Source organism: Carassius gibelio, chromosome A8 (assembly GCF_023724105.1).
Source record: "Carassius gibelio isolate Cgi1373 ecotype wild population from Czech Republic chromosome A8, carGib1.2-hapl.c, whole genome shotgun sequence".
Taxonomy (NCBI): Eukaryota; Metazoa; Chordata; class Actinopteri; order Cypriniformes; family Cyprinidae; genus Carassius; species Carassius gibelio.
The window spans coordinates 16,247,000-16,274,991 of NC_068378.1; the positions used below are offsets into that span (position 1 = coordinate 16,247,000).

General features: G+C 38.7%; 1 protein-coding gene across 1 annotated transcript; it reads right to left on the reverse strand.

Annotated features, from left to right (window-relative positions):
- Positions 1-4,611: 4,611 nt before the first annotated feature.
- On the reverse strand, positions 4,612-27,238 carry LOC128018574 (uncharacterized). Its single transcript, XM_052604164.1, has 15 exons — positions 27,213-27,238; positions 25,949-26,078; positions 25,587-25,749; positions 25,308-25,500; positions 24,982-25,077; positions 24,419-24,526; positions 23,827-23,922; positions 20,875-20,982; positions 20,285-20,380; positions 17,333-17,440; positions 16,599-16,844; positions 14,597-16,490; positions 12,987-13,079; positions 12,078-12,152; positions 4,612-5,164 (listed from the first exon to the last, which is right to left on the reverse strand). The coding sequence occupies exons 2-15, from the start codon at positions 26,052-26,054 to the stop codon at positions 4,944-4,946; spliced, it is 3,603 nt and encodes a 1,200-aa protein (XP_052460124.1). The 5' UTR covers positions 26,055-26,078; positions 27,213-27,238; the 3' UTR covers positions 4,612-4,943.
- Between the last annotated feature and the right edge of the window lie 754 nt (positions 27,239-27,992).

Genomic DNA, 27,992 nt, shown 5'->3' on the forward strand with positions numbered 1-27,992 from the left:
CATTTTTTGGTCTCTTGTTTCTCATTTTCCTCTTGACAATATCCCATAGATTCTCGATGGGGTTCAGGTCTGGTGAGTTTGCCTGCCAGTCAAGCACACCAGCACTATGGTCATTTAACCAACTTTTGGTTCTTTTGGCAGGTGACAAATCCTGTTGAAAAATTAAATCAGCATCTTCACAGTTTTATTTTCTTAGTGTCCCATAAAGAAAAAGGGTCAGCATCACAATACGGCAGGATTGAGCGGTGTCTATCATTTAAATGAGAATGCCACTAAATACAAAGTACAAGCTAATATATTTAATTTAATATCAAAAGTTGCGAGCATTAACAGTTTAATACTACAGTTTTAAATCGATTTTAGAGTTGAAATTAGAAGTAGAATTATGATGACTGGCCACCAGGTGTCGATGTTGTTTCAATCTAGTTTCTGAGATTTTAACTGTTAAAAAGTTTTTTTTCACAGTGTTATTTACAGTGTAGATATTGTAAGCATCATACAGTATAATCACACAAACAAACAAACAAACAAACAAAAATCTATATGCAGACTTACATACATTGTGGGTAGAAATGATTGTTTCATGTCTCAGTGGAACACCGGTCTATGAAATGAAAGTGAAGGTGCTCTTACTGTATTGGATATGAGGATGTATTGCAGGCTACTGCATTGAATGTGGGGAGGCTTTCATGATGTTGACGAGTTTGCACAGCATCTTCCTCTTGGTCACCATCTTCAGTGAGTTCAATTTAGTCCCCGGTACAGAGCCAGAAAGCCTGCCTCCCTCAGCGTTTTATCTGTCCTTTTGGATCTTCCCCTTTAATGCTGTTTCCCCAACACACAAACAGCACTTGCTACCACAGACCGATAGAACAATTTTTTTATGGTACCGTGGAACTGCATAGTGCATATCATTATGTAGAGTGACCTAAACCTTCTTATTATTACAATTATTTGTTATTTTATCACTGTTGTCGTATTGTGTTTTTTTATCGTGATACTTGTTAATATTTAGATTATATTAATTGTATAAAATAATTATATATCGATTAATAATGTATTATTTTATTTTATTTTCACATTTACGACCCTGAGAACGCGCCGGGAATTGCGCGCTCCCGTACTTCCAGCCCGGTTTCCATCAGCTGTCCTTTTACTCATCTCTTTCTCTCTTTCTGTGCTTCCCGCCCACGCACGTGCTCACCTCTGCGTTCTGATTGGATGAGCAGGAAAGCGATGAGCTCATATTGGTTAAAAATAGCTTCACGCGCTGGGGCTAAAAATAGGCGCGTATATAAACCCTGGCGTTTGAGTGAGGCTAGCTGCACTTACGCAGCAGTAGCAGGGAAGGTTGAAGCTCTCCGAGAGATAGAGAGAGGGAGCGGGAGAGAGAGATTGCGAAAGGGCGGCGGCTCCTTTTCTCTCGGTCCCGTGTCACGGCGCAGTCTTTCACAAGACAGACAGAAAATGGCAAGATGTAGAGTTTTTCAGCCAGCCTGGCTCTGGGTGTTGCCCGCTGGGGGTGGGGGCTGAATGAGCGTTTCCTTCCTTCCTCAACAAGTGGGGTTTTTTTCTCCATCTTCAGTTAGATAAAAGAAGGCTGTGTTATATTGCATAATATCCGAGAATTATCCAAATACACTGTCATTAATCATATTGATAAATATAGTTTGGAGGATTTCATCAAGCTGTTCTGAATCCCGCATTATCCAGTGGGTGGCAACTCAAAATAATTCCAGCTCCTCTTTACTAAGTTTTGAATTAGAAAGCTCTCTCAGTGTTGGCTGGAGTACAGAGGCTTAGTCATCCGAGTAAAACAGAACATACTGTTCACTAACAAAACGAAAGCAGTTAAACTTTCATTCCAGTAATGTGAAGCAACCGTCTTGTCACCTATTGAGTCTTCATGACCCCCTAAGTCTCATTTTCCAGACAAATTCTATGAACAGATTATGATGTCACCAATCTACATTTTGTTGGTGTGTAAATGATTTTACACCAGGAGCTAACTCGAGTTCTTTACTGTATGCATGTGTTCAGTAATTGGTGATTATGAAACAGCATAAAAATCCACACTTTTGCTGAAAAAAAAAAAGTCATATGTCATCATTCACTAATAATCTATTAATATGATGAATTCTATTGTACAGACTTATGAACATTATTCATGATTGCTTCTGCAATTAGCCTCAATGATCACTGCAACATCCGGTGCACCGCAATGTTTGGAAATGATGAGTAAACTAAACAGAAAAATTACATCTCAAGGATGTGTTACAACACGACAGAGACAAATGTTGATGCAATCCTCCTTTGCTCTTAAAAGTATTTAAAGCGTCTAGATCTCATAACTAAAATGTTGTTTTCATATAATATCCTAAAATATCACATTTACTATAGTTGAACATTTATTAAAAATATAACAAATAGTTACCTACTACTAGTTTGCTAGTGATAATACTGTGCCAAATTTTAGCAGAAATGCATAGGCAGTATGTGTGCATGGAGTCCATTCATGTCTCTGATTAACACATCCTTTATTTCATAAAAAAAAAAGAGAAGTGTGAACATTCTTTAAAATGTCTACACTTTATGAATAGCAGGTTTGTAGTAAGTAAATAACAGAAGTGTATTGTTTTGGTGAACAACTTTTTTTTGTTAGTATCATTTACATTCTGCTAGTTTCTGAAGGTTTACACATGAATCTGATCATTCTCGCTCTCATACACACACACACACACACACACACACACACACATACGCGTTTTTGTGAAAAACTGGTACATATAAAAAATACCTCACATATGGGGACATGCCTTTTTAAAGCAGCTAGAGCCAAGCTGAAAACAGTTTTAGGTTGCCAATGGTTTTGTTATGACAGTAATCTGTTAAGATTTTAATTTAAAGCATATTTTTGCACAACCAGATTTTTAACCTACATATGAGTACAAATATTAATTTCATCACCTTTCAGGACATATAAACACACATACACTGATGTCTAAATCATACCTACATATTGGTACAAGATTATCATACTGATTAAAAAAAAAACTGTTTTGCTGTGAAGAACAGAGTTTTACTGGAGACAACTCAATAAAACAATTTTCACAAGTGGCCATTGCAAGCTGTCCATTTGATCTGCATTTCTTAGTTCTAAACATGCTGAAATAAACCACCCTCTAAAAAATCTATTTGTTTTGCAGAAATTGTGCTTATCCATACACTCACTAAAGAAGAAACAAAGGGCAACCTATAACATGAAGTAAAGATCTACTACCAAATTCACAAGAATGGTTTTATTGCTGTAGCAACAAGCAACATTTATTATAAAACTGCATCTTAAATCGCAGACACAAACAAGCATGTGAAAACATTCAGTGTTGTTTTTACATTTTTTTGCTAAACTCAAAGAGGCAATTATAAAGCCTTAAATTCATTTATTGATTTAAATTGATTTAAAAGGATAATTTAAAACTATGACTGTTTTTCAGTGCCTCAGGTTCAGCCAACAGGCATGAGACACAGTTCATCATCCCAGGAACTCGACAGCGGAGTATGATTTATTATGAAACAGCATCCCAATTGTAGAAACAAATTATAAAAAAAACAACATGTGAAAACATTGAATGTTACGCAATGGAACTGGCGTCCCGGGAACTGATGCCTTAACAAAATTTTGGGTAAAACTTTATAATAATGTTCAGTTATAAGTCATTTATAAATGATTAGATAATGATGAACTAATAATTTACAAAACATTCTATACACTCACAAGTTATTAAATAATATGCTAACGATTTACAAATCTGTCATAGGTTATCTTAAAAAAATTGCATCATGAATTAATCAAAGAGATCCTTACAAACTGGTAAAAGGGATGGTTCACACAAAGAAGAAAATTCTGTCACCATTTACTCACGCTCATGCCATTCCAAACCTGTATGAGTTGCTTTCTTATGTTAAACATTACCCGCAATCTTCAAAATATCTTCATGTTTAACATAAGAAAGCAACTCATACAGGTTTGGAACGACATGAGCGTGAATAAATGATGACAGAATTTTCTTCTTTGTGTGAACTATCCCTTTAATAGTTACTAGTTCAGTTACTAGTTAATACAGAATCAATTGATTATAAATCATTGAAATGTCAACTTTGTACTATTATCTCACAGCATTAAAATACTCCATGTGTGTCAGAGAAGACATCTGTCTAACCCTCACCAGTGAGCACTTACATTGTAGTACACACTACAAAGTGTTCAGAACCTGTATGTAAACACATTAATAAATCATTTACAAAGCTTTCTGTGTCCCCTAATCTAAAGTGTACACTACTCATCAGTTGTAAACGTTTTACTCATCATTTGTAGATCGTTCACCCTGGAGTGCATACACACACAACCAGTAACCAGCAGGTTTGCAAAACATTTACAACTGATGAGTAGTGTACACTTTAGATTAGGGGACGCAGAAAGCTTTGTAAATGATTTATTAATGTGTTTACATACAGGTTCTGAACACTTTGTAGTGTGTACTACAATGTAAGTGCTCACTGGTGAGGGTTAGACAGATGTCTTCTCTGACACACATGGAGTACTTTAATGCTGTGATAAGTGATAAATAATATATTAGCTAATAACTTCTTAGCCCTTTACTAAGGATCTGTTTTATTATTTTAAGATGCTATTTTTTCAGATAACTTACCAAAAGATTTTTAAATCTTAACATTGTGAACGTTAAGTCGTTTTGTAAATTATTAGTTCCTCATTATAACTAAATCACTTATACATTACTTACAACTGAACATTATTATAAAGTGTTACCCAAATTTTTGTTTTTAACAATTCTTGCTTAAAATCAAAGAGGACTTCATAAAGCCTTAACTTCAAATTGATTTAACAGCGTATAAATGTATAAAAAAAAAAAAAAAAATCGGTCCTACCGACTCTGTTGTCTTTTCAATGCAGTAATTCTGTTATTAATATAAAACTTAATAGCAGACCAGTCTCTGTTTTTCAGTGCTTCAGGCTCAGCTAACAGGCATGAGACACAGTCCGTCTTCCCAGGAACTCGACAGCTGCGTATGAAATGCATCAAATGCTTTTCAACTGCCCCAACCTCTTCTTCCGACCACTTCTTTTTGACACTGACTTTTGTGCCTAAAAAAAAAAATTAGGATTTACATTTAATAAGGCAAATCAGTCAAAGCCAGAGAAAACAAAAACCCATAAAACAGTGTTCTGAGTCCTGAGCTACACACACACACACTGATGTCTAAATCACACCTACATATTGGGACCATGTTGAAGACTGAGTCCTGAGCTACACACACACACACTGATGTCTAAATCACACCTACATATTGGGACCATGTTGAAGACTGAGTCCTGAGCTACACACACACACACTGATGTCTAAATCACACCTACATATTGGGACCATGTTGAAGACTGAGTCCTGAGCTACACACACACACACACTGATATCTAAATCACACCTACATATTGGGACCATGTTGAAGACTGAGTCCTGAGCTACACACACACACACTGATGTCTAAATCACACCTACATATTGGGACCATGTTGAAGACTGAGTCCTGAGCTACACACACACACACTGATGTCTAAATCACACCTACATATTGGGACCATGTTGAAAACTGAGTCCTGAGCTACACGCGCGCACACACACACACACACTGATGTCTAAATCACACCTAAATATTGGGACCATGTTGAAGACTGAGTCCTGAGCTACACACACACACACACACTGATGTCTAAATCACACCTAAATATTGGGACCATGTTGAAGACTGAGTCCTGAGCTACACACACACACACTGATGTCTAAATCACACCTACATATTGGGACCATGTTGAAGACTGAGTCCTGAGCTACACACACACATTAGCCGCGTTTCCACTGGCGAGCTTAAAGCGGGCGTGCTAGTGCGTGCCAGTGCCAGTCGCGTTTCCACTGTCACTTCCGGGGCTTGATCGTGCCTCGCCGGGGCTTCCTCTGGGCCAACGGCCAGGGTTTTTTGGCCCGACGAAAACCTTGGGCCAAAGCGGGCCAGCTGGGGCTAGAGGAGGGGTTATGAACAAAGAGGAGTTTCTCACAACATTACACACTAACTAAAGTTTAAAACATGGGAACACGAAGAATGGGACCTTTAAAAGATTCAGAGAAAGCATTTAATTCCTAGAAAGTAATTGCAACAAAGCTTGGTGTCGGTGACCCAGAGTTATGCAAAAATTGATGTAGAGAAACACCCGAGAAAAGTTTTCCAAAGCCATGAAAAGAATCAAAGGAAAGAGTAAAGATATAAGGTAGCAAGTACCAAATACAAGTGTTTCGAATAAATGTTACACCATACTTCTTTCTGCTGCTGCTGTTCTTTCAATATGCACATTTAAAGGGTATACAATAAATGAAATGCCAAACGAACATACAATAATAAACCTTTTTATCAAAAGTAAATCATGACACCACATAAAATATAAAAAGGTGTTACGATTTATCCAGTTTAGGGCTGAAACGATTCCTCGAGTAAATTGAGTAACTCGATTACAAAAAATGATCGAGGCAAATTCCTCTGCCTCGAAGCCTCTTTTAATTTATTTTAAATCTCACGTCAGGTTCTTTGGCAATGATTTTTTTTAATGTGACAATGCGATTACATCACCCACAAAGCGGAAGGAGACACAAGCGCTGCGTCCGGAATCGCACACTGCAATGAGTCAGCAGTGTTTTGATTTGAGGGTGCAGGAAAACGTAAAGAGAACGTCGTGGCGTGTGTCCATTGCAAGATAAAGCTGGCATACCACAACTAGGGCCCTATGACTTCCGCGATGCAGGAAACGCGGAGGGAATCGCGGAATCCAGTAATAAAAACTAATTTTACAGTTTAACGCAGTATGGCAAGGAATTTGCCAAATTTTGAATGAATTCATCAAAAATAGGTCATTGCACTTACATCAAATCACGATATGGACTAATATCTGTAAATATTAAGCCGGAATAGTCTGTTTAAATATGAATCCTGCATGTTCTGTGTTAATGAATTGAGCAGAAGCGCGTCTTCATTCATTAAACACACGGAAGAGCGCATGAAGCTCGCGGTGAATTCAGCATCTGCTGTCTCTCTAAATAAGACGTGAACACATGAACAACATCTCCAGAACTGCTCTGACAGTCATTTCATGAGCATTTGACCGTTTGATTTGAGTAAAACTAGCGTCACATCACATACACAGAACTGTAAAGGTACGCCAACCCGTCGAAATAAAAGTGCGGTTAAAGACTGTTGTTCAGCAGAATGTACATAGCCTACTACTAAAAAAAAAATAAATAAAAAAAATAATAAAAATAAAACTTTTTTTTTTTTTAAGTTTTAAATCACACAACATTTCTTCCATGTTTTTTTTTATTATAGTAAATCCCCTTTGTTTACCAAAAAGTTAAGTAAATTTTCAATAATTAAAAGATAAATTAAATGAATGTTTTATGTGCATCTCAGAAAATGCTTTATTTAAAACCCCAACTGAATGGCACTTAAATGCACTTAATTCATCTGTCAACTTTATTGTCATTGTTCACAGTACAAGTACAGACAGAGAAATAATGGGTAATAATTAAATGTTATTTTTTGATGTAATGCATTCTATGCATTTAAAAAATACAAATATTTTTTTTTCTAAAAAAGGAAACTTAGTTGTTCATTTTAAGAGACCCAGGAGTCTTATTTTCTCGTGCATAATTAATATTACACTTTAATTAAGCAAAAACACATTTTATCCAATTACTCGATTAATCGATTGAATTTTTGGTAGAATACTCGATTACTAAAATATTCGATAGCTACAGCCCTAATCCAGTTTAATAAAATAAATTAACACTAATAAAATGAAGTAACATACCGACTCCAATATTTTTTTTTCCACATCATGCTAAAGTTTTTAGACTACGAGACATTCATGCTTCCCATAAAGGACTGATTATGGAAATGGAATGGTTCTTTGGTATTGCAAATATGATACCTGACTCTCAACTGCTGCTAATCTTTATTCTTTTGTCTATAATATTCTGACCATTGGTGCCTGTCCTAGATTGCCTACACTTCTTCATTTCATAGTTGTTGTGTTTATGGGATATGCGTGAGCATCACAACACGTTTACATTAGTCGACACCCCGCCTAGAGCAGCGCGACACACTTTTACATTAGTCTACACCCCGCCTCCATCAGCGTGACACACGTTTACATTAGTCTACATCCCACCTAGAGCAGCGCGACACACTTTTACATTAGTCTACACCCCGCCTCCATCAGCGTGACACACGTTTACATTAGTCTACATCCCACCTACATCAGCACGACACACATTTACATTAGACTACACCCCACCTCCAGCAGCGTGACAAACGTTTACATTAGTCTACACCCTTCATCCATCAGCACAACACACATTTACATTAGTCTACACCCTTCATCCATCAGCACGACACACATTTACATTAGTCTACACCCCACCTCCATCAGCGCGACACACGTTTACGTTAGTCTACACCCTTCATCCATCAGCACAACACACATTTACATTAGTCTACACCCTTCATCCATCAGCACGACACACATTTACATTAGTCTACACCCCACCTCCATCAGCGCGACACACGTTTACATTAGTCTACACCCTTCATCCATCAGCACAACACACATTTACATTAGTCTACACCCTTCATCCATCAGCACGACACACATTTACATTAGTCTACACCCCACCTCCATCAGCGCGACACACGTTTACGTTAGTCTACACCCTTCATCCATCAGCACAACACACATTTACATTAGTCTACACCCTTCATCCATCAGCACGACACACATTTACATTAGTCTACACCCCACCTCCATCAGCGCGACACACGTTTACATTAGTCTACACCCCACCTCCATCAGCGCGACACACGTTTACATTAGTCTACACCCCACCTCCATCAGCGCGACACACGTTTACATTAGTCTACACCCCACCTCCATCAGCGCGACACACGTTTACATTAGTCTACACCCCACCTCCATCAGCGCGACACACGTTTACATTAGTCTACACCCCACCTCCATCAGCGCGACACGTTTACATTAGACTACACCCCACCTCCAGCAGCGCGACACGTTTACATTAGACTACACCCCACCTCCAGCAGCGCGACACACATTTACATTAGACTACACCCCACCTCCAGCAGCGCGACACACATTTACATTAGTCTACACCCCACCTCCATCAGCGCGACACACGTTTACATTAGTCTACACCCCACCTCCATCAGCGCGACACACGTTTACATTAGTCTACACCCTTCATCCATCAGCACGACACACATTTACATTAGTCTACACCCTTCATCCATCAGCACGACACACATTTACATTAGTCTACACCCCACCTCCATCAGCGTGACACACGTTTACATTAGACTACACCCCACCTCCATCAGCACAGCACACATTTACATTAGTCTACACCCCACCTCCATCAGCGCAAAACACATTTACATTAGTCTACACCACACCTCCATCAGCGTGACACACATTTACATTAGTCTACACCCCACCTCCAGCAGCGCGACACACATTTACATTAGACTACACCCTTCATCCATCAGCATGACACACATTTACATTAGTCTACACCCCACCTCCAGCAGCGCGACACACATTTACATTAGACTACACCCCACCTCCATCAGCGCGACACACATTTACATTAGTCTACACCCCACCTCCAGCAGCGCGACACACATTTACATTAGTCTACACCCCACCTCCAGCAGCACGACACACATTTACATTAGTCTACACCCCACCTCCAGCAGCGTGACACACGTTTACATTAGTCTACACCCTTCATCCATCAGTGCGAAACACATTAACATTAGTCTACACCCTGCCTCCAGTATGTTTAAAATAAAAAAATAAATTAAAAAAAACGTTTTAAACTGCATGTTGTGTATTTGTCTGACTGAAAGAACAGGAGCTGTTTTCGTTGTTTACCATTTACATGCAATTCCCCGTTTTAACAAACTTTCAAGACTTCAAAAAGTTTATGACTGACAAACCTCTAAAGACAAATTTATAGTTGTCTTTGTAGAGAAATATGCAGCTTTGGAGCTACTGCTGTGATGCTGTACAAACGCTTCCAGTTTGAATACTCTGTAGCTGCAGTGACACTGTAGTTATGCTCACGCGCCGCTCACGCATGCAGTGTGAAGCTACACACAAACACACCGATGTCTAAATCACACCTACATAAGCCCCTTTCACATGCACGTTGGACCCGGAAAATTGTCGGAACATTGCTGGGTCGCCTTCTGTGTGAAAGCAATCACGTCCTGGGATTGATTCCGGCATTAAACCCGGGTCGGGGACCTAGTAACATTGCCGGGTTCAATCCCGGGACGAGCGATGTGTGAACAAAAGCCAGATCTAATGCCGTGTTGTAGTGATGATGCACGTTATCGTGTGACTCTTTTACCAGGTGTTTTGAAGGAAGATCAACGTTCGGACGAAAAAATATGTGCAAACTGTAATGAAGCAGAGATCAGTTAGTTCCTCACTTGCCGCGCTGACGCCGAGATCGTTCGCTTGCTTCAGTGAAAGTATAACATGCCTAACGTTTTTGACTCGTACATTACACGTCACGCCCTGATGTCACGTGTCGTTACAGGGCCTTTACGGGTTGTGTCTGAAAGCACGCACATATCCCAGGTAATCACTGGCAGTGTGAAAGTGCAAAATCTAGTGACCCGTGAACAATTGCCAGAACACTTTACCCGTGTATTTGCCGGAATGGCAGTGTAAAAGGGGCTATATTGGGACCATGTTGAAGACTGAGTCCTGAGCTACACACACACACACACTGATGTCTAAATCACACCTACATATTGGGACCATGTTGAAGACTGAGTCCTGAGCTACACACACACACACTGATGTCTAAATCACACCTACGTATTGGGACCATGTTGAAGACTGAGTCCTGAGCTACACACACACACACATTGATGTCTAAATCACACCTACATATTGGGACCATGTTGAAGACTGAGTCCTGAGCTACACACACACACACACTGATATCTAAATCACACCTACATATTGGGACCATGTTGAAGACTGAGTCCTGAGCTACACACACACACACTGATGTCTAAATCACACCTACATATTGGGACCATGTTGAAGACTGAGTCCTGAGCTACACACACACACACACTGATGTCTAAATCACACCTACATATTGGGACCATGTTGAAGACTGAGTCCTGAGCTACACACACACACACACTGATGTCTAAATCACACCTACATATTGGGACCATGTTGAAGACTGAGTCCTGAGCTACACACACACACACACTGATGTCTAAATCACACCTACATATTGGGACCATGTTGAAGACTGAGTCCTGAGCTACACACACACACACACTGATGTCTAAATCACACCTACATATTGGGACCATGTTGAAGACTGAGTCCTGAGCTACACGCGCACACACACACTGATGTCTAAATCACACCTAAATATTGGGACCATGTTGAAGACTGAGTCCTGAGCTACACACACACACACACTGATGTCTAAATCACACCTACATATTGGGACCATGTTGAAGACTGAGTCCTGAGCTACACACACACACACTGATATCTAAATCACACCTACATATTGGGACCATGTTGAAGACTGAGTCCTGAGCTACACACACACACACTGATGTCTAAATCACACCTACATATTGGGACCATGTTGAAGACTGAGTCCTGAGCTACACACACACACACACTGATGTCTAAATCACACCTACATATTGGGACCATGTTGAAGACTGAGTCCTGAGCTACACACACACACACTGATGTCTAAATCACACCTACATATTGGGACCATGTTGAAGACTGAGTCCTGAGCTACACACACACACACACTGATGTCTAAATCACACCTACGTATTGGGACCACATGTCCTAAACTAATCTCCTAATAAAACATGGTTACCTTGTTTGAGATTGGCATCGTCCAGGTCTACCATGGAGGAGGATTTTGGTCTACGAACAAGTGATTTCTGGGAGCCTATGATGAAGCATTTTTTTAATCAATTAATTAATTCTTTACATGAATAATAAGTACATGCCAATGCTTTATTGTACTACTTTGAAAGGCTATGTTAATTCTCTTAATTTTGCTCTCTTTGCTATCTTTACAATACATGTGGTATTCTTATGACTTTAAGCTAAAGGGTTACTCCACCCCAAAATAAAAATTGTCAATAATTACTTACCCCCATGTCGTTCCAAACCCGTAAAAGCTTCGTTCATCTTCAGAACACAATTTAAGATATTCTGGATGAAAACCGGGAGGCTTGTGACTGTCCCATAGACTGCCATGTAAATAACTATGTCAAGGTCCAGAAAAGTATGAAAAACATTGCCAGAATAGTCCATCTGGGGTCATTATTTTTGTTTTCTTAGTGTACAAAAAGTATTCTCGTCACTTCATAAAGTTACGGTTGAACCACTGATGGCAGATGGACCACTCTGACAATGCTTTTCATACTTTCCTGGACCATGAAAGTGTAATTTACTTGGCAGTCTATGCTACAGTCACAAGCCTCCTTATCCAAAATATCTTAAAATTGTGTTCCGAAGACAAAACTAAGCTTTAATGGGTTTGAAACAACATTGGGGTTTTTCTTTGAAGAAACTTTAAGTCCCTCGTCTTGACGTCCCTCGTCTTGCAGGTTGCCTGCTGATTGTGGAAAAAAAAAGCAACTATCTAAAGTACAGCACAGTTACTCATGCAATTGCTGAAATGTACACTTCCTATCCAGCGGAATTATCCAGAGTAATGGAGTAGAGGCAGAGCTGGAGGAATAATAATGTATAGAATTTGAATAAACGTATGTACCATTCACATGATCCTCATACTCTTGTCTTCTGCAGCTTAAAGTTTGCGGTTCTGCCTCATCACTGGAACTGTTGCTCGACACATCCATTTCATCTAATTAGGACAAAAGCATAAAGTTGTTGAATGCCACTATCACACCATTTCTACTTCATTTTCTCTCAATGTGGCCCATTACAAAAATCTGTGAAGCTAAACTTGTACTAGATTGCTTCTGTATTAAAATTAGGGATGCACCAATCATGATTTTTCATGGCCGATTCCGATACCGATTTTTTTTTTTACAAGTAAACTGGCCGTTTCTGATTTCCGATTGTTTAGTTTTTTTTTTGAGCAACAAACAATAAAAGAAGGAAAGTGTGCATAAACAAGATTTTATTTAGTATTTAATAGGCCAAACTGGCTTTTGGCTATTGAAAACAACCGTAACCATCTGAAATAATGGAAGTAACTGCACAGTAAGTACAGTAGCCTACATTCAATACAAACATAGATGGTACAGACATCAGCATTTAGCTTTTGTTTCTGAATTGGGTTGAAACTACAGAGAACTGGCCTTAAATTAAAAGATTAACTGTAACCATGTGAAATTAAAGGCAACAACTACATAGTTCTACAATCCAAACAATACAAAAGTGTTCCTGTGGCTCAAGTGGTAGAGCATTGCATTAGCAGCGCAAGGTTGTGGGTTTGATTTCCAGGGAATCTGAATGCACTGTATGTCGCTTTGGAAAAATGCGTCTGCTAAATGCATATATACATCAAATAAGTGGTTTCTTAATCAGCATTCATTATTTGTTTTAGTTTTTAAATTTGGTTTTGAATAAAAGGTCTTTACCAGTGAGACTAAATAAAAGTGTACTATATAAATAAATTATTCCAAAATCAAATAATGTTGGTGCGAATAAACCAAAGATGCAAAGTGTTTCATTCATCAACAAATAAAAAAAAAAAATAGGGTAATGATTCACATCTATATTTTTTTACTTGAGCCAATGAAGTTAAAAAGTTAAAAAATATAGATGTGAATCATTACCCTAAAATTTTTTAATTGGATGAATGAAACACTTTTTTTCAGTGTGCTACAGCAGGTGATTTTAAAATCAAATTAAGTCGATGTAATTTTAAGGTAAAAAAAAAAAAAAAAAATCCTTAACAGAACTGACGTTTACTTCTGGCTTCAACGTGTATGCAAGTTCTACTTTACAAAACAAACAAAAAAAGCATTTCAGTTTTTTCACGGTTTAGTCTGTTTCGTTTCTCATCCAACACGCGCAAAGTTGTGCTGAACAAAAAAGTGCTGAACGGCTGCCCGTATCCTGCGCACAGATTTCGAAAAACTTCCACACAAATGACATGATAGCGAATGATTACAATGTAGTCTGTGCACATGGGCACACTTCCTTATAAATTGGCGAAAAAAAGACCAAAAACAGTCCGGTTCTGATTTATGGCTGGTCAACCGGTGCATCCCTAAATTAAATACCCAATGTTTGATATTTTAGGAAATATTGACAACACTCCTAATACTCTACAGAATATAAATTATTGTGAAATACAATTAATCCTGATTACCGATTGTGTTGAATTGCATATTACACAATTATATTTACCTTGTGGATCTATTGTTATACCATCTAATCCTTTACCCTGGAGTTCGGGCAGTGCCCCTTTTTCCATTGCAATGAGGAGTTTACTAATCTTTGCAAGCTGTAGAGTGCTTTCAGGGAGGCGGTAGAACTCCCGATGAACTCTGATATCATGGCCAAGGAAGTTGGCCAGTTGATCCATCTCATTGTCTTTTAGGTTTAATACTGTGGACATTGTAGCTACTTGCTTACGCAGCTTTGTTGAGCAAAGGGCATCTGGATGCTTTGCTCCACTGGCTCGGGCATACTGGTGAATACAGTCTCCACCACAATAGTGAGACAGAGCACCTGGACGAGCAAACAAATGCTTGTTTTCAACAGGAACTTGACACCTTTCTCTCATGTTTACAAGGAGATCCATGGCCACAATCATATTAGGGGTCAGCAACACTGGTACCTTCCTCCCCCTTTTACCACGTATTTCCACCCTTTGGAAGTACCCACAAAGTTTTTTCTCAAAGTCACTGAGTCCCACAGCGATATCTTTGTGCATTGGTGCCTGGTCTCTAGACGTGTAAGATTGAATATTCATCCTGGAAACTTCACCCTCTCTTCGTCTATTAAAAATAATGATCTGTGTTAGCATGACTTTGCAAAGATTGGCAAAGTTTTTGTCATTTGGTTTTTCTTGAAGGGCATCCACATATTCCTGCTGTTTTGAGTTCAAAAATGAGTGCAGTGTTTTGACATCATCTGTAAATGGTAGAACTTGTGGCTTATTCCATTTAGCTTCTCCCAGAGTAGTCAGTGCAGCTGCAGACACTACCTCATTCCATTTGCTTTCATACAAACGTCTGAAATTTCGTGCAGACTCCGCAGCCGTGTCGCGTCCTGACATCAGTGCATTGCATTCCACAGAGTTGGCAATCTTCACCAAGCTGTGTCCAAGCTTCAGTGCCAGTGATGGAATCTTGTAGGTGTTTGCCTCCTCACTAAATCCTGCCACTGCTCTTACTGCTTTTATAACGTGAGGAAAGTTGCAGGGTTGGATGAAGTCCTCCATATTATGAATGGGTGTCAGTGATCTGGCAGTGATGAGCAACCTTGCTACTTCCCTCATTTTCTGCTTAATGTAGTAATTTCTTCCTGAATGTGACTTCAGCCTGTTGTACATCTGCTCCCCTAAAAGAAGAATGTATCGATCATTCCTGACAACATCTGAAACTTCATCATTCACCATCTCACAAGCAATGGTCCACAGACTTTTGCTAACATCCACTGGTGGAGGAAGGGTCAAGCTGTTGATTGACTGAACTCTCTTCTGCCCAATTGTGCGGTTTTCATTTTTGGGGTTCTGGGGGCATGTTCGGATGTGTCTCCATAGTGTCTTTCTGTTGTATAGACCCTGACAGTGGATACAGTGAGTGAAGTCATAGGTAGATTTTACTTCTTTGGGCCGTCTGCAAGCAACCATTTCCCCATTTCCGGCTTTTGAAACTGCAGCATTATGGGCAAAGTTCCCTCTACTTTTCAAAAGGCGTAGTCTCACTCTTCTTTCCTTTGACCTTTTATCGAAGCTGAATGCCTTAGCTACCTCAAGTTCATTGCGATGAACAAACTCCAAGTGCCGTGCAATTTTAGAGTATGGCTTCTGACAATAGGCACAATATTGTATCTTCTTGTATCTATTTTTTTGCATTTTAGTAGGCATCGGTGTCACAGATGTGGAACGGTGATAGGATGAGCTTGTACTATTGTCTGTTGTACTCTTAAACTCAACAGCACCTCCCTTTGCTGGCTCGACATGGCAGATATTTAGTTCTTCACTTTCACAACTGTTGTCTGATGAGCTACAGTCTGTACCAGGGACATAATCGTTGTCACTGTAGTCAGAAAAGGAGGATTCCTCACAAGATATCTGTGGGGAAAACATTATTGTATTACATGCCCCTATGAAGAATATTAAACATATGAATACTGAAAGCCATTTTGATGCCCCCACCAACAACAAAAAAACAGCACATACCTCAGATTCATTATTCTGCGAGTAATCAGTCATCCCTCTCTTAGTTTCAAGTGTTGACAGTTGTTCATAGCGTTGAGCACATCTGTCTTGATTTTCTTTCAGTCTGAAATTATTACTTAATTGGAGCTTGGTTAATGTACCACATGGCATTACTTGTTCAGTTGACTTTTTGCTCATGTTGGAAGGAAAACATATATCTTCCTCCAAAGGTATGTTCTCCTCATTGTGAGGGACTGCTTGGTTCACCTGTAAAGAGAGAACAGAATCCACAGTGAATTTATGTTTATTTCACACTGGTGAAACATCAGGACATCCACACACACACATACACACACACATGGCTAGTTTCACACCACATCAATGTCAGTACAGTGGACAGACTCTCATCACACACTCATGGAATCCTCAAACAACGTCACAGTTTAAAAATGAGGACAAACTATGAAACGTCTATAAAAAGACGGTGGGGGGGGGGTGCCACGGTGGGCAAGTGACATAACCAGTGTTGCGGCTTAACAACAGTATCAATGTCAGCTCTGTCTATCACGGCAAGCCTATAATGCAGTTGCATAAAGTACAAGTCAAAACAGTGCTAAGATCGAGTAGGGATGATTGGCTGTACAGTGTTGAGTTCAGTGATTGGTGTTGCTATGGGCAACCAATGGTTGTCTCAATTTGGTTAGTGCTTTTTGCCATCGGTCCATGTGACAGGGGTTTAGTGCAAGAGATCTAACCTGAGAATGGTTCTCCATCATGTCAGAGGCTGTGGATGAATGGTCACTGTTGTGGTCGGTGGATTGACCACTATTTGAAGGCCTGGGTTCAGACAAATAACTCCCAATCTGATTCAATAAGAACATACACATTAGATCAAGGCAGAAACAAGCAATTACAAAGATATTCAACAGCAAATGGATCTGTAACTCTCGTTACAGTCATCGCTGTAACGTGCGAAAGCATACAAAACACATTCCATCTGATTCCACACCAATCATCCATAATTAAGACAAACACACTATATATATTTCACACTGGAGAAACATCAGGACATCCACACACACACACGGCAAGTTTCACAACACATCAATGTCAGTACAGTGGACAGACTCTCATCACACACTCATGGAATCCTCAAACAACGTCACAGTTTAAAAATGAGGACATCATTATGTTAAAAATAGGTCTATTAATCAATACTAAAATAGATTAGATTTGAATTCTACTGTGGATCTAAATGGATCAATATGCCCATTCAATATGACTTTTCATTTCAAATGCTGACGCGCGCTTTGTTTGTGAAGACTGCTCGTGCATGCAGCTGTGCGCAACCAAGTCTAATTGGGTTAATGCACTTGCGTATCAAAATGGTTTTGTGACGTAAAATTCATATAAACACAGTCAGTGATTAGGGTTGCCACCCGTCCCTTAAAATACAAAATCGTCCCGTATTTAAAGGTAAAATTATGCACCCCATATCAAAACAATATGGGACACGATATGTCCCGTATTTTACACAGGCCAACACATTTGAATAAATAAATAACTAGTTTGCACTGTTTACAATACTAAGAGCAATTATAAAGAAATGCATTTAAATAAAAGTAGGCTATTAGAAAAGCTCATTTGCATGTGATTTTGGCATCTTTGTTTCCATAGCGATGGAGTCTCCAGAACGCGCGCCTTTAAAGCCCTTTCACACGAGCGCAGCATGCGTTCAACAAACCTGCGCAGTTTAACACATCTAGAAGCTAACATCTGCCCTCTTAACACAAGACTCTCCAGATGGAGCGCTGAATGGGAAAGTTATCAATTTGTCTGTCAAGTAACTAATGATGAACGCAAGGTTTGCAGTGATGCATTTCAGTTGATCACGGTGGACTGTCTGAATTAAAGGGACAGTTCACCCAAAAAAGTTAAAAAGATTGTTTACACAACACGTTAACCTAAACCTGAAAATGTCTTTCTTCCGTTTAACATAAAAGAAAAAATGTAAATAATGTGGGTAACCAAACCGGTTCTGGTGCCCAATGTTTTTTTTTTGACATTTTCTTTTTTTTTTTTTACCTTACTTTGGAAGTTACAACCATCAGCTGTTTGATTGAGACACATTCTTCAAAGTATCTTTTGTGTTCAGCAGAAGAAAGAACTGTATGCAGGTTTAGAACAACCTGGGTAAATTATGACTAATTTCGTTTCTGTGTGAACCATACTATAAAAAAGTGACAGACACATCCGTGTTTCTGAAGGTATAGGCCTGCTGTTTTATTAACATTTGGATAGTCTGTTAATATAATATTCCATACATTATCAGAGCTTGGTAGACATAATTAATATATTTTTAGACATGATTACACGGATAAATTAATATTATAATTAAATGTTAGTTATTTATGTTTTGAAGCTATATTAGTTTAAAATTCTAAACATTAGGGTTGTGCCAATAAACGATAGAATCGTGTTTCGACGATAGTCAGAGATATCATCGTAAGCAGATTTCTCTGTCGATAATCAAGACGATATTAGGCTCATTCTCCTATTAATGTATTAATAACAATAATTAAAACCAAATTTATTTTTATTAGGTGGCCTATTATAATTCGGCTATCAAACTGCCCAGCTATTTCACTTCAGCACTGCGTTTCAGACACACACCTGCTTTTATACAGTCTATGACACACACACACGCACACATGCAAAAGCGGATTAGAGCCTGTAACGTTAGTCACTGAAGAAGGTGTCCGCTTTGACTCGGATAACTCACTAAATCCATGAAATGAAAGAGAAAAAAAAAAACGAGGAGTTGGTGTCCGACACATTTAATGGCTGGTACACGGCAACGCGCTCTTCTCTTACATAAGAGCTTAACACTTTCTTGGCGTTACAAATAAAGTAAAGACAAATAATAACAAGACGGCAGAGGAAACTTATCATTCATAGTGGATCACACGTAGTCCTTCTCTTAAAGACTGATCACTTAACTTATAACACACACTATCTGGTGATGAGGTAGAAGGACTATGTGAGAAGCACTATGGATGATAAGTTTGCTCTGCCGCCATGTTGTTATTTTCATGCACACCGCACTATAATGTGATGCATGCAAAATACATAGTTTTGGCCGTTTCAGAGTCTGCATCCTCAAACAGATGCACATCGTCTGCAGATATAAGGTAATTCATTCAACTTTAACAAGTAATCTGAACGGCCTATATATGTGCACTCTTTTAAACGAGCCCTCACTGACTTAAATGCCACAGTTATGTTAGAATGCATCTCATTCTTGTTTCTGTGGTGGTGCGTTGGTCTCGTTATGAACGTGCGGTCCGGAGCGCTGTATGGCTGATGCAGCAGTTCAATTAAACTCGTCGATCTCACAGGCTGACGATATGACGATCTGAAAAATGGGCATATCGACCAAAACTACTTAACATACGACTGTTTTAATAATTATTTATTTTTTAATTTGTAATACTTTTTAAAATTACTTAATTGCTTATGTTAGGTTATGTAAATTTAAGGAATTTAAGATTCTCAAGTCAGTAAACTGATTAATTAATATGGGGGAAAAAGGGTAGATCAAGAATTATTCTCGAATTTGCTTGTGAGGTGACTAAAGATTCCCATTACTAATGCCTGTTACGCCTTATCAGAAGATCAAGAGCTGGACTTAAACCAAAAATGTCTACCTGTTCAGCTGGCTTGGGACAGTTTATTTTGTCAGAAAGGTGTGTACCCTCTTCTGATGGTATGTTCTCCTCATTGTGAGGGACTGCTTGGTTCACCTGTAAAGAGAGAACAGAATCCACAGTGAATTTATGTTTATTTCACACTGGTGAAACATCAGGACATCCACACACACACATACACACACACATGGCTAGTTTCACACCACATCAATGTCAGTACAGTGGACAGACTCTCATCACACACTCATGGAATCCTCAAACAACGTCACAGTTTAAAAATGAGGACAAACTATGAAACGTCTATAAAAAGACGGTGGGGGGGGGGGGGGGGTGCCACGGTGGGCAAGTGACATAACCAGTGTTGCGGCTTAACAACAGTATCAATGTCAGCTCTGTCTATCACGGCAAGCCTATAATGCAGTTGCATAAAGTACAAGTCAAAACAGTGCTAAGATCGAGTAGGGATGATTGGCTGTACAGTGTTGAGTTCAGTGATTGGTGTTGCTATGGGCAACCAATGGTTGTCTCAATTTGGTTAGTGCTTTTTGCCATCGGTCCATGTGACAGGGGTTTAGTGCAAGAGATCTAACCTGAGAATGGTTCTCCATCATGTCAGAGGCTGTGGATGAATGGTCACTGTTGTGGTCGGTGGATTGACCACTATTTGAAGGCCTGGGTTCAGACAAATAACTCCCAATCTGATTCAATAAGAACATACACATTAGATCAAGGCAGAAACAAGCAATTACAAAGATATTCAACAGCAAATGGATCTGTAACTCTCGTTACAGTCATCGCTGTAACGTGCGAAAGCATACAAAACACATTCCATCTGATTCCACACCAATCATCCATAATTAAGACAAACACACTATATATATTTCACACTGGAGAAACATCAGGACATCCACACACACACACGGCAAGTTTCACAACACATCAATGTCAGTACAGTGGACAGACTCTCATCACACACTCATGGAATCCTCAAACAACGTCACAGTTTAAAAATGAGGACATCATTATGTTAAAAATAGGTCTATTAATCAATACTAAAATAGATTAGATTTGAATTCTACTGTGGATCTAAATGGATCAATATGCCCATTCAATATGACTTTTCATTTCAAATGCTGACGCGCGCTTTGTTTGTGAAGACTGCTCGTGCATGCAGCTGTGCGCAACCAAGTCTAATTGGGTTAATGCACTTGCGTATCAAAATGGTTTTGTGACGTAAAATTCATATAAACACAGTCAGTGATTAGGGTTGCCACCCGTCCCTTAAAATACAAAATCGTCCCGTATTTAAAGGTAAAATTATGCACCCCATATCAAAACAATATGGGACACGATATGTCCCGTATTTTACACAGGCCAACACATTTGAATAAATAAATAACTAGTTTGCACTGTTTACAATACTAAGAGCAATTATAAAGAAATGCATTTAAATAAAAGTAGGCTATTAGAAAAGCTCATTTGCATGTGATTTTGGCATCTTTGTTTCCATAGCGATGGAGTCTCCAGAACGCGCGCCTTTAAAGCCCTTTCACACGAGCGCAGCATGCGTTCAACAAACCTGCGCAGTTTAACACATCTAGAAGCTAACATCTGCCCTCTTAACACAAGACTCTCCAGATGGAGCGCTGAATGGGAAAGTTATCAATTTGTCTGTCAAGTAACTAATGATGAACGCAAGGTTTGCAGTGATGCATTTCAGTTGATCACGGTGGACTGTCTGAATTAAAGGGACAGTTCACCCAAAAAAGTTAAAAAGATTGTTTACACAACACGTTAACCTAAACCTGAAAATGTCTTTCTTCCGTTTAACATAAAAGAAAAAATGTAAATAATGTGGGTAACCAAACCGGTTCTGGTGCCCAATGTTTTTTTTTTGACATTTTCTTTTTTTTTTTTTACCTTACTTTGGAAGTTACAACCATCAGCTGTTTGATTGAGACACATTCTTCAAAGTATCTTTTGTGTTCAGCAGAAGAAAGAACTGTATGCAGGTTTAGAACAACCTGGGTAAATTATGACTAATTTCGTTTCTGTGTGAACCATACTATAAAAAAGTGACAGACACATCCGTGTTTCTGAAGGTATAGGCCTGCTGTTTTATTAACATTTGGATAGTCTGTTAATATAATATTCCATACATTATCAGAGCTTGGTAGACATAATTAATATATTTTTAGACATGATTACACGGATAAATTAATATTATAATTAAATGTTAGTTATTTATGTTTTGAAGCTATATTAGTTTAAAATTCTAAACATTAGGGTTGTGCCAATAAACGATAGAATCGTGTTTCGACGATAGTCAGAGATATCATCGTAAGCAGATTTCTCTGTCGATAATCAAGACGATATTAGGCTCATTCTCCTATTAATGTATTAATAACAATAATTAAAACCAAATTTATTTTTATTAGGTGGCCTATTATAATTCGGCTATCAAACTGCCCAGCTATTTCACTTCAGCACTGCGTTTCAGACACACACCTGCTTTTATACAGTCTATGACACACACACACGCGCACATGCAAAAGCGGATTAGAGCCTGTAACGTTAGTCACTGAAGAAGGTGTCCGCTTTGACTCGGATAACTCACTAAATCCATGAAATGAAAGAGAAAAAAAAAAACGAGGAGTTGGTGTCCGACACATTTAATGGCTGGTACACGGCAACGCGCTCTTCTCTTACATAAGAGCTTAACACTTTCTTGGCGTTACAAATAAAGTAAAGACAAATAATAACAAGACGGCAGAGGAAACTTATCATTCATAGTGGATCACACGTAGTCCTTCTCTTAAAGACTGATCACTTAACTTATAACACACACTATCTGGTGATGAGGTAGAAGGACTATGTGAGAAGCACTATGGATGATAAGTTTGCTCTGCCGCCATGTTGTTATTTTCATGCACACCGCACTATAATGTGATGCATGCAAAATACATAGTTTTGGCCGTTTCAGAGTCTGCATCCTCAAACAGATGCACATCGTCTGCAGATATAAGGTAATTCATTCAACTTTAACAAGTAATCTGAACGGCCTATATATGTGCACTCTTTTAAACGAGCCCTCACTGACTTAAATGCCACAGTTATGTTAGAATGCATCTCATTCTTGTTTCTGTGGTGGTGCGTTGGTCTCGTTATGAACGTGCGGTCCGGAGCGCTGTATGGCTGATGCAGCAGTTCAATTAAACTCGTCGATCTCACAGGCTGACGATATGACGATCTGAAAAATGGGCATATCGACCAAAACTACTTAACATACGACTGTTTTAATAATTATTTATTTTTTAATTTGTAATACTTTTTAAAATTACTTAATTGCTTATGTTAGGTTATGTAAATTTAAGGAATTTAAGATTCTCAAGTCAGTAAACTGATTAATTAATATGGGGGAAAAAGGGTAGATCAAGAATTATTCTCGAATTTGCTTGTGAGGTGACTAAAGATTCCCATTACTAATGCCTGTTACGCCTTATCAGAAGATCAAGAGCTGGACTTAAACCAAAAATGTCTACCTGTTCAGCTGGCTTGGGACAGTTTATTTTGTCAGAAAGGTGTGTACCCTCTTCTGATGGTATGTTCTCCTCATTGTGAGGGACTGCTTGGTTCACCTGTAAAGAGAGAACAGAATCCACAGTGAATTTATGTTTATTTCACACTGGTGAAACATCAGGACATCCACACACACACATACACACACACATGGCTAGTTTCACACCACATCAATGTCAGTACAGTGGACAGACTCTCATCACACACTCATGGAATCCTCAAACAACGTCACAGTTTAAAAATGAGGACAAACTATGAAACGTCTATAAAAAGACGGTGGGGGGGGGGGGGGGGGGTGCCACGGTGGGCAAGTGACATAACCAGTGTTGCGGCTTAACAACAGTATCAATGTCAGCTCTGTCTATCACGGCAAGCCTATAATGCAGTTGCATAAAGTACAAGTCAAAACAGTGCTAAGATCGAGTAGGGATGATTGGCTGTACAGTGTTGAGTTCAGTGATTGGTGTTGCTATGGGCAACCAATGGTTGTCTCAATTTGGTTAGTGCTTTTTGCCATCGGTCCATGTGACAGGGGTTTAGTGCAAGAGATCTAACCTGAGAATGGTTCTCCATCATGTCAGAGGCTGTGGATGAATGGTCACTGTTGTGGTCGGTGGATTGACCACTATTTGAAGGCCTGGGTTCAGACAAATAACTCCCAATCTGATTCAATAAGAACATACACATTAGATCAAGGCAGAAACAAGCAATTACAAAGATATTCAACAGCAAATGGATCTGTAACTCTCGTTACAGTCATCGCTGTAACGTGCGAAAGCATACAAAACACATTCCATCTGATTCCACACCAATCATCCATAATTAAGACAAACACACTATATATATTTCACACTGGAGAAACATCAGGACATCCACACACACACACGGCAAGTTTCACAACACATCAATGTCAGTACAGTGGACAGACTCTCATCACACACTCATGGAATCCTCAAACAACGTCACAGTTTAAAAATGAGGACATCATTATGTTAAAAATAGGTCTATTAATCAATACTAAAATAGATTAGATTTGAATTCTACTGTGGATCTAAATGGATCAATATGCCCATGGCACCTTATCAGAAGATGAAGAGCTGGACTTAAACCAAAAATACCTGTTCAGCTGGCTTGGGACAGTTTATTTTGTCAGGAAAATGTGTACTGTCTTCTGATGGTATGTTCTCCTCATTGTGAGGGACTGCTTGGTTCAACTGTAAAGAGAGAACATGCTCTGAACATTTGAAGGCCATTTTGAACAAAAAAAAAAAGTGTGTATGACTGCACTGTGCAATGCTGTGTCAATACTGCATTATTTTTATTTAATAGACAGTCCAGAGATTGTTTACGTTGTTCTGTCCTGTTCATCAGGTAATAAAACGCAGAATGTCAATTAACACATAACTCCACAATACCAACACAAACTAAATAGAGACCTGATTACCTGAGTACGCCATGGCCAGTCTGAATCTCCATAGTTGTATGTTAATTCTTCTCCTGAAGCTATGGCCTTAACCGAAAACAAACACAGATGTGGTTTACCTTCAACACTAATTTTTTTCACTTTACAGTTAGGAGTCTTGTTATTATCGTTCACTAGTCTCCCAAGTGAACCATCTTCTTTTGAGGCATCAATGCTAAAATGGGAGAGAGAAAAAAAAAAACATGAAATTTGTTTCCAATAAGTCAAAAATAGTCTGAAAAAATGGTTCCCAAAACCTACCACCATTGCCTTCCATTCCAATCAAACTCAAACAAGAAGGTATTTTCTGTTTCATTGTATCTATTCTGTCTTGTTTGGCTCTCCTCTTGGGAAAGTAACTCTCCACGGTATTCAAGAATGAAGCATCCTTTGTCAATGGACATGCTAGCAAACACACCTCTACCTATGATAAAGACAGAGATGGCACGTCTTGAATATTAAGTGTCTCTGTAGAAATTAAGTTGTTCTTTATTCAATTGACCTAGCCTTTAAAGGGCATGCACACATTAATTACAGGACATGCAAACTTCCATAATCGGTTCAGTTTAAATTTATGTGAAAAGCTGCTCTGATTGAAGAAGCACTGAAATACGGTTACTAACCTTTATGAGAGTTAATGAATCTCTCCTCAAGGCATGGTTTGTCTTTGCCAGACAGAATGTGTGCAGTGGCATCCTCCACAGGACTAAATCGCTTCCGTTTAGACATGACATGCAGTAATACATTTAAATTCTGGAAAGGATAGTTAGAAAGCAAATTATCAAAAACTCAGTCACTAATATTTCAATCTTGATTGCATTACTTTCCAGTCAGCTTTACACTCACTTACCAACTTGATCATGCTTGCTAATTACACACGAAACATGTATTTCTCAAATAAAAAATTGACTAAAGAATACATATTAATCAAAATTTAGTAGGGTTATAAATGTTGAAAAAGGCATGCGGTTGTTCTGTCGACATTTTTGAGAATCGATTTTTCTCAAATTATCTGCAACTAGCGAGCATTAGGCCTGTCGCAATAATCAATAATATATCGACATAACTCACAATATCTACATGACCTCAAAACCGTCTGGTGACGCAATCCTTCGCCCAGTATGTTTATATGATAATGAGTGGCAGCACATCTCGCAGATCGCGCTGTGGTGTTGTGTTCTCCTTCAAACACACAGCGCCCTACAGAAGCTGAAGAACACGCCATCGTGTTTTCATGACAACTAACGTTACAGAACAAATCTAAATGCGCTCGATTTCAAAGCCGCAATCCACTGTTCTTGAGCAAGTTAATACGTCACAGCGCAAAATGGTGCACATAAAAAACCTGTTTTATTATCAGATCAGTCTCGCTGAGGCTCGTTCAGACACACATCTGCCCGCTAACTTAACTCAGCAATAGTGTGCACCTTTTCTCTTCTCTACTTGTAACGTACTTTGCGCTTTTTTATTAGTATTATTATTTTACAATGATTATTTACTCTTTATTTAAGTTTTTTTTTTCATTCAGTGTTTTTTTGACACCACTTATCAAAATAATTAAATGGTTGTTGTCTTTTTAAAGTGTATAACGTTATGCCTAATTTTATTATTATGCTTTTATATTATGATTAAATACTAAGTGGCACAAAATTGTCTTAAAATGACAATAATATTGTTTATGACAGGCCTAACGATTGGCTTCGGTCTAACGCTAATTTAGCTCACCTAAATAACGTTCGTTACTCGTCGTCTTCATACTATAGGCGAGCACCAGATGTAGTCATTTGCTGGTCTGTATATCTAGGTAGCTATCAATCATTTGTTTATTTGGTCAAAGTTTCACAATTTGAAAAGATAAGAGTTTATAAAACAAGCTAGTGAACTTACCTCTCTGACGATCTGTCTCCTCGCGCGAATGACGAACTCAACTCGTCACGGCTCCCGCCAAAAAAAAATTTTTCCCGGGTTAAATTACGTCACTCAACTTTTTCACAAATGAAATTATTTTTCCTTATAAAATATATTAAAAACGTTCCCGTCAGTTTTTTCCCCAACCCATACTCCATGTGAGTCTAGAACAGCAAACTTCACTGCAATTTGTATAATTATTCACCAGCATTACAAAATAAAATAAAAAACTCTAAAACTGTGTCGGCAACCATGTGCTTTAATATCAATGTTTTCTCCAATTAATGGACTTTTAATTACCAGAAATGCCTTATAATAATATTAATACATTTAATTAATTCATGACTGTTGATCAAATATGTATTCTACACGTGTGCATGGGCTAGTACTCCTAGCACTATAACTGATCTAATTGAGTAGTTACTATCACTTTATACTTCATGTAGCTTAAAGGCCTATTAAATAATTAGTTCACTTTAAAATGAAGATTAGCCCATTATTTACTCTCCCTCAAGTCATCCTAGGTGTATGTGACTTTCTTCTTCCAGACCAATACATTAAGAGTTATATTAATTAGCACCATGATGTTTCTGAGCTTTATAATGGGAGTGAATTGCAATCAACAAGAAAGTCACATACACCTTGGATGACTTGAGGGAGAGTAAATAATGGGCTAATCTTCATTTTAAAGTGAACTACTCCTTCAAGGCCTGTTTGTGGGGCAAGTATGGTGCAGAGGCTTATCGTTAAGTAAGCATG